Raw genomic sequence first — 7,500 nt, forward strand, 5'->3', positions numbered from 1 at the left:
CCCCCTTTCCTCTCCCTCTCTCCCCCCTTTTCTCTCCCTCTCTCCCCCCCTTTTCTCTTTCTCTCTCTCTCCCTCTCTCCCCCCTTTTCTCTCTCTCTCTCTCTCTCTCTCTCTCTCTCTCTCTCTCTCTCACCATATGTATGAATCCATATGCAATATCCAATAACACACGTGACTGCCTTATCACTGCCGTCTACGCTTTCAGACACAAGCGTTCAGGAGATTGAGGAATGCTACAAGAAGTTCACCAAGAGAGATGACATTGACATCATCCTCATCAATCAGAACGTAAGCGCAGAGGATTTTTGTGGGGAGTTTGTAAAGTTTTTCTTTCTTTCCTTCTTTTTTGGTTATGAGGAGGTATATATATATATAAATTATATATATATGAAGAAGAATATTTTAGTCTTTTCTTTTTTTCATATATGCTTTCTCTTTATTATTTTATGTCTTCCTCTGTCTCCTTCCCCCCCCCCCTTATTTTTGTCTCTAATTCCCCCCCTTTATTTCCTCTCTTTCTTCCCCCCCCCCCCCCTTATTTTTTTCTTTTCTTCCCCCCCTTTTATTTTTCTCTCTCCTTCCCCCCCTTTATTTTTCTCTCCTTCCCCCCCCCCCTTTTATTTTTCTCTCTCTCCTTCCCCCCTTTATTTTTCTCCCTCTCCTTCCCCCCCCCCCTTCCTTTATTTTTCTCTCCCTCCTTCTGTTGATATTCTCCCTTATTATCCTCTCCCCTTCCCTTCCCCCCCTTATTTTCCTCTCTCTCCTTTCCTTTCCTTCCCCCCCCCCTTATTTTCCTGTCTTACATTCCCCCCTTCCAACAGCATCCACCAGTCTCCTCACATAATTGTAATTGTTCTCCCCGGTAGATTGCTGAGCAGATTCGCCATGTGATTGATGGGGACAATGACAACCCACTACCAGCCGTTCTGGAAATCCCCTCCAAGGACCACCCCTACGACCCTTCCAAAGACTCTGTTCTCCGCAGAGCTAAGGTTAGCAGTGACGTGCACTTCTTTTTCCCTCTTTTTTTTCATTTCAATTTCTTCTTCTTCTTGCTGGGATCCTCTTGCAAGAACTTTCTTTTTGTGGGATCTTGGCTTTCGTTGTTTGAGTTGCTATATTTTTGCTCTCTCCCTCCCTCCCTCTCTCTCTCTCTCTCTCTCTCTCTCTCTCTCTCTCTCTCTCTCTCTCTCTCTCTCTCTCTCTCTCTCTCTCTCTCTCTCTCTCTCTCTCTCTCTCTCTCTCTCTCTCTCTCTCCCCCCCCCCTCCCCCTCCCCCTCCCCCCCCCTTCATGTTAATTCATGTTCTCTGAATTATTTTTGCTTAGATGTTTACTTTTAAACAGCATAGATCTTATGTATATTAATTTTGTCATCTTTCATTGATGGTAAAGGAGTTATTCCTTCAGTCTCTTTTGATTTTAAATCACTCCCTTTCAGAACAATTTTCAACACCCGCTGATATTTCGTCTTTCATTTCCAGGGTCTTTTCAGCGCAGACGACATGCGCTAAGGATACTTGAGATAGTATCTGGTAGAACATTCCACTGCTTGTTTTTCCCTCTGTGTTTGAGGATGTTGATATTCACTTTATTGTATAATCTGTGAGGAAGTACCATATTCTCTTGCTAATAGATTTAGACTTAAAAATGGTTGTGCGTCGACTTAAAGAGCTCAAACACTTGATTGTCATTTTTTCTCATGTAATATTTTGTATAGCGACATGATATATACCATTTTTATTTTCCAATGTGTACGGTGTATGTGGTGATTGTTAAGGAATGTATAAAAGAGTAAATTGATAATCTCCCTTTCACTGACCATTAAAAATTTTCATTAACATGTTTAAAACGGGCCACATCTTAACCCATTGGTCGCAGTTTGAATAAAATATGTATAGTCATGTGGCAGGTTTATGTTGTATGGCACGGTGCCATCTGCATTTACGACCAATGCTGCCTTGACAGCAAATCATGCCATCCACTATCAATGGGTTAAGATGTTCAGCCTGGGCTTGGCATCTTAACCCATTGGTCGCGGATGGCATCATTTGCCGTCAAGGCAAGCAATAGGCCTAGACACGGATGGGCTGGGCCATATATGATAATACCGACACAAGACTGTATAAACTTACTTAAAAATACCATGGCCAAAGGATTAAGATGTTCTGTTTTCTAGATATGATATATGGTATGATATATGAGTGTATATGATTCTAATTAGTATTTGGTATGATGGGTCAATTATACAACTGAAGGAACAACTAGTTTGTATTTTGAACAAAAAAATGCAGTGTGAAAGTGATCCAACCACCCCTAAAGAACACCCATCGCAAAAGAGTTTAACAATCATTTAAACAAAAGAGGACAAATGATAATACTGATAACCCATTCTATATATATAAAATGGTCATTCAAATACACAGAGAAATTTCTTGTTTATTGGGTACCACTAGATGACTTTACATAAATACACACACTCTGGAGGACAGACAGTAATGAACAATACCACAAAGAGGCATTGCAAGATCTTGAGTCTCTCAGATGGTGAATCTAGACTCTGGTGCAAAGGCAGTCCAGCCAAAACTGAGATTCTCTGAAGACCACCTTGAGATCTCTTCATGACTACAAATAACTTTTGATTCTGAACACATTATAGAGAAATTCTAAGTCACTTTGAGAAACCAACTTACCTCAACATAAAAGGGTAGATAGAGATATGGATGTAAAAAAAATATATATAATAATAATGATAATCATTCAAATTAAAATTACATCCAAACTGAAGTATATCATACGAGATAAACATATGATCCAGCAAAACAACATAAATCACATTTACACAGATGCTTCTTAACAAATTACAAAGACAAATTTATTCAGGAGATAGGTAATGGAGATGTCATTTTATTCAGAGACATTACCAAAGACCATAATTGAATTTCCTCCAAGAATGACTACTATATACTTTCAAAAGTACAAATTTGGTGCAACCCTATGAGTCCTGAACTAAATTGCCATATGTACCCAATAACTAACAACTTATTTACACCAATTCTAGGCTCTCACAAATGTACATTATCTTTACAATATCAGATAAAACGCCTACAAAAGCACATCATACAATCAACATTTCCACAGATTATATATGAATGGACCCTTCCTATAAGCCCAGGTATACACAATCATTAACCATAAATTGAAAATTATAAAAAGGCATTGAACAGACTTTGTGGAATCAACAACTGGGAAGAGGAAAAAATGAATGTGCAAAAAGATTGGAATCTGTCAGTAAGAACTGGAAGGAACGAAGGAGGAAGAACGGGATAAAAGAAAAAAAAATGGAAACAGCAAAGTGGCTCAAGACCTAATGAAAATGGTATCAAAGACCACGAACCAATCACTGACTAAGAAACACATGGCCAAGTCTGTGCCATTTGAGAATACGCAATCAATAATAGAAGATTTGGAAACAGAATGGCTTTGTTTACTAAATAAGAAGGGACTGCTTAAAAATGAAAAACTATGTTGTTTTTAATTGCTTAACTTTTTTTTTTTTTTCTTTTTGAACACGAATACACAATAAATTTAAAACATTGATATCTAAATTTTCATCTATTTTTAAATTTTACATTTATGACATTCAAATGCCACACCCACTTAACGACCTGACAAGTGTTACTCTAAAACGGCAGTGATCCTGTGTTACTCGGTAATGTATACCATATAATACTTTACTCTTAGCTTTTTCAAACAAACTAAAGGTCACAACTGTACGATATGTATATGGATTACAGCATAGATGAAACTTGCCTAATTGTCATATTCACTGCTTAATATTGAGGGTGGAAGAGTAACAGAATAGGGAAAAACATTTATAACAAAATATAATCTGTTAACGAATGCGGAATGGGTGAAAGTGGAAACAGAAGTCCTTGTCCATTATTCTATGCATAAATGATTTACAAACTTCATAAAATTCTGTGTCCCATGACCAACTTACAATGTAATGGTTTTCTGCCTTTAGTTCCAGTCCTTAATCTTAAAAGTGCTTTGGCATCAGAATTCTCTTCTTTTCTTCCTTTTCTTTGAAGAGTCAAATGAATTATACAATACATACATAGACTTTCATCATCAAAGTTCTCAAAACAAATGCAAAATAACAAGTTACCATTTAGTTTTGTTGTTGTTTTTAATATGTTAAGGTGCTAGTAGCTTCAGTTTTAAACCATTCACATAAAGACACTGTAATGGATCTGCACTTACAGAAATCTTAAAGCTTCCCAGACATACTAGAATATCCACTTGCACTCTGAAAACAGCAACGACACTGTTAGACAGGTTTCCGGCAATATTTAGCCTTTCATGACCATAAATCAACCCAAATAATGAGAATGTGTAATAAACAAGTTTGCTATTGACTATTACAAGATTCTTACTAGTTTAAGGCAGAAGATATATATATATATATATATATATATATATATATATATATATATATATATATATTAGCTTATCAACATTCAAGTATACCTCAAACTTTTCTTTGATGGCGTTTCTTGCTTTGGAATGTAACGTCAGGTGAAAATGCTCAAGGCTGCTCATTTTTGGACTGATTGAAACGTTCAGGCAACCACTTCATAACAATAACCTTTAAAAATTATTTGAGAATCATAACATGTTATCTCTAAACCAGAAGGATACATGTGCAAAGGTAGGGCATTGTACACCATTTATTGATGTCCCAGTTTTTATAACCAAATAGCTAAAACAAAACAGAAAGGCAGACAACTCTCTTTATTTGACATACTTGATTTATTTATCAACCAAGAAAAGGAAACATATATATATATATATATATGTGTGAGGATTTCTGAGATGCAATGAAGCAACTAATCTTATGGTTAAGATTTACATATGTTTATAGTCAACTACTGTTTCCATATATCTTGCCTTAAAGTCCTTACATATAAACATAAAAACAAATCTTAACAATTGCACATTCAAATTTCCTAAGAAGTAAGCATTTTCTTCTTACTCTAGTATCAATGGAAGAACAAAAAGAATAAAAGAGAAAAAAAATCACAAACTTCACAAGGTCCTGGAGGCATCCTCACAAGCATCCCACGGCAGCCTTACAAAATACAAGTCCTACATATTAAAAATTACCAAAAAGTCTCCTATACCAAGTTTAAACACTTTAGTTAAAGCTTCTACAAATTGAAAAAAGTGCTCAGTGTTAGTAAACAAACATTGTCATAATCATCATCATCACTCCAACTGCCTGAGGTATGGGACATTTAATTGGTGTTCAAAGAGGGTCTTATGAGAACATGCCATACATGCCTATAGAAGAGAACAGCTGGAAAAACCTCACAACACTCTTTTATGATTCAGTACTTCATAATGTAACAAGAAAAAGGCTTACATCTATGAACTTTGAAAGTAAGACGAGTTGCCCCTCCCCCACCCTTTTTTTTTTTTCTTTTTTTTCTAATAGGACAAGCAAATGAACGAATAATTAAAACTAATAATTGTTTGACAGTTAAATACTGCTTTGGGAGAGCATGAAATCTAAGTACAATTTTCAAGTAGCCAGACTATGGTACTGTTCATAACTCCATGCCAAGTCATACATTATCTCTTAAAAGTATTTGATATAACACGACATTCCAATTCTCCTTTTAAACCGAGAAATATGTCCATATTTAAAATCACTTTCTGAAGAAGAAGAAGAAGGAGAAGAAGAAAAAAAAAAAAGATAATGACAAGAGTCACCTTCCTTTCAACATAAAACCCAGGCAGCTCATCTATAACAATCATGACTGTTTGCGTGTGTCAGTACTCCCACATGGCACAGAAGGGGGTTTGTGTACGAGGGGTTGGTGTGTATTTCTTAAGCGCTCGAGGGAGGAGCCTCGGAATCCACTAAGATGTCCTTCATGTTGCCTGGCCTTGTACTCTGTGCTGCTGCCATCATATCTTCCCTGGACCCTCTGTGGGAGAGAATAAAGAGTTAGGTTCACAGATTTGGTGATTCAGAAAGACAGAAAAAGCTATGAATTTTGCTAGGTGTGTGTATGTGTATGTGTATGTGTATGTGCATGTATGTGTGCGTGTGCGTGTGCGTGTGGTTTGATATACATGTGTGGTAGGGTATATGTGTGTGTGGTGTGCTTGATGTGATTTGTTGAGGCATAGTGCATGTGTGTGATGTGGTATGGTGTTTAAGTAACCTGGAACTAAAGGCATTATAAGATAATTTCCCTTTACTTGACACTAGATTATGATAAATACATACATAAAGAGTGGTATTCCTGGTCATACAAAACATTGGAGATTCTAATACAATATAAATGAACTCTCTTGAAATAAGAACTTTCAAAAGAAGACATTTGTCAAAATCTACAAAAACACTTCAGGATTTTTTTTTTTACTTCATTATTCAAAGGTCAAGTTTCTATTCTGCTCCACAGTTAAAGAGCAGAGTCAATTAAACACAATTTAATAATGTCATGATTCATGCATACAGGTATGCGACTAGGCTACTCAACTGACTTCTACTTAACCATTATTACATTACCCTGTGCAACTTGTTGAAATGAAATAGCCCAGCTTTATGAGAATTTGTGCTTTATGAGAAAAGAAAAAGAAAAAAAAAAATACCAAAAAAGAAGTCAATACAAAAAGAATATCTAACCACATGAAGAAGGAACATTAGCAAAAAATGATATAGTAAAAAAAAAAAAAAAAAAAAAAAATCTTGGAAGCAGCAGTTAATACTGAAGATAGAGGCATGAGCACAATGCAGTATCTGTCAGTCTCACTGCAAGTGTCAATTCCACAGCTATCATAAATAAAGGTTTGTCAGTGGGGTAAATGCTATTAGCTTGGAGGTACAGTGGAGCTTTCAGTAGTATGAGATTCACTGGTCTATTTTAATAAGTTACTTATTTATACACCATCTTACTTATTTTCTTATTTCCATGCCTTTTATTGTGCTGCTAGCTCTTATGGTTCTTTCCCAGAAAGTAATAAAAATATTTTCTGCTTTTTTGTTCTTAAAAGATAAACCAGAAGAAAAAAGAAATAATAACAATAATAATAATAATAATATAATAATAATAACAACAATAATAATAATCATTATTATAATTAATAATAATAATAATAATAATATCAATAACAACAATGATAACTACAATAATACTAATACCAATGAAAGTAATAATGATAATACCAACAACCCTACTAAACATCATTTCTATTTAAGTTTTGTTTCTATTATCTTGATCCAATACACAGGAAAACAAGCACAAGATAATTCATCTGAGGTAATTAATCCACTAACAATATTAATGGAAGAAATAAGCATGCTTATCCAAAGGAAAGAGTGAGAGAGAGAGAGAGACAGAGAGTGAGACAAGGCATTGGTGTCACAGCCTACAGGCACAAGGGCATGCTCATTTCAGGGGACCAATCAACTGCAAGCATGAGTAAGA

The 7,500-nt window shown here is 35.5% G+C and overlaps 2 protein-coding genes across 4 annotated transcripts in view; one reads left to right on the plus strand and one right to left on the minus strand.

Annotated features, from left to right (window-relative positions):
* Positions 1-1,804, plus strand: part of Vha14-1 (V-type proton ATPase subunit Vha14-1) — a 4,474-nt gene extending 2,670 nt beyond the window's left edge. The window contains exons 3-5 of the mRNA XM_086532912.1: positions 206-288; positions 867-992; positions 1,483-1,804. Coding sequence (XP_086389038.1) covers positions 206-288; positions 867-992; positions 1,483-1,512 — 239 coding nt within the window. The 3' untranslated portion in view covers positions 1,513-1,804. The remainder of the gene's footprint in view (positions 1-205; positions 289-866; positions 993-1,482) is intronic.
* A 621-nt stretch (positions 1,805-2,425) lies between these two features.
* The window catches only part of fwe (calcium channel flower), a 35,831-nt gene continuing 30,756 nt past the window's right edge, over positions 2,426-7,500 (minus strand). For all 3 annotated transcript variants that reach the window (XR_006224199.2, XM_043033229.2, XM_043033230.2), the window contains one exon: positions 2,426-5,994. Coding sequence is in view for 1 of the 3 variants with exons in the window: in XM_043033230.2 (XP_042889164.1) it covers positions 5,895-5,994 (100 nt within the window). In the remaining 2 variants the exon portion in view is untranslated. The remainder of the gene's footprint in view (positions 5,995-7,500) is intronic.

Source organism: Penaeus japonicus, unplaced genomic scaffold, assembly GCF_977035675.1.
Source record: "Penaeus japonicus unplaced genomic scaffold, GWHDUDI00000001_assembly GWHDUDI00000038, whole genome shotgun sequence".
Classification (NCBI taxonomy): Eukaryota; Metazoa; Arthropoda; class Malacostraca; order Decapoda; family Penaeidae; genus Penaeus; species Penaeus japonicus.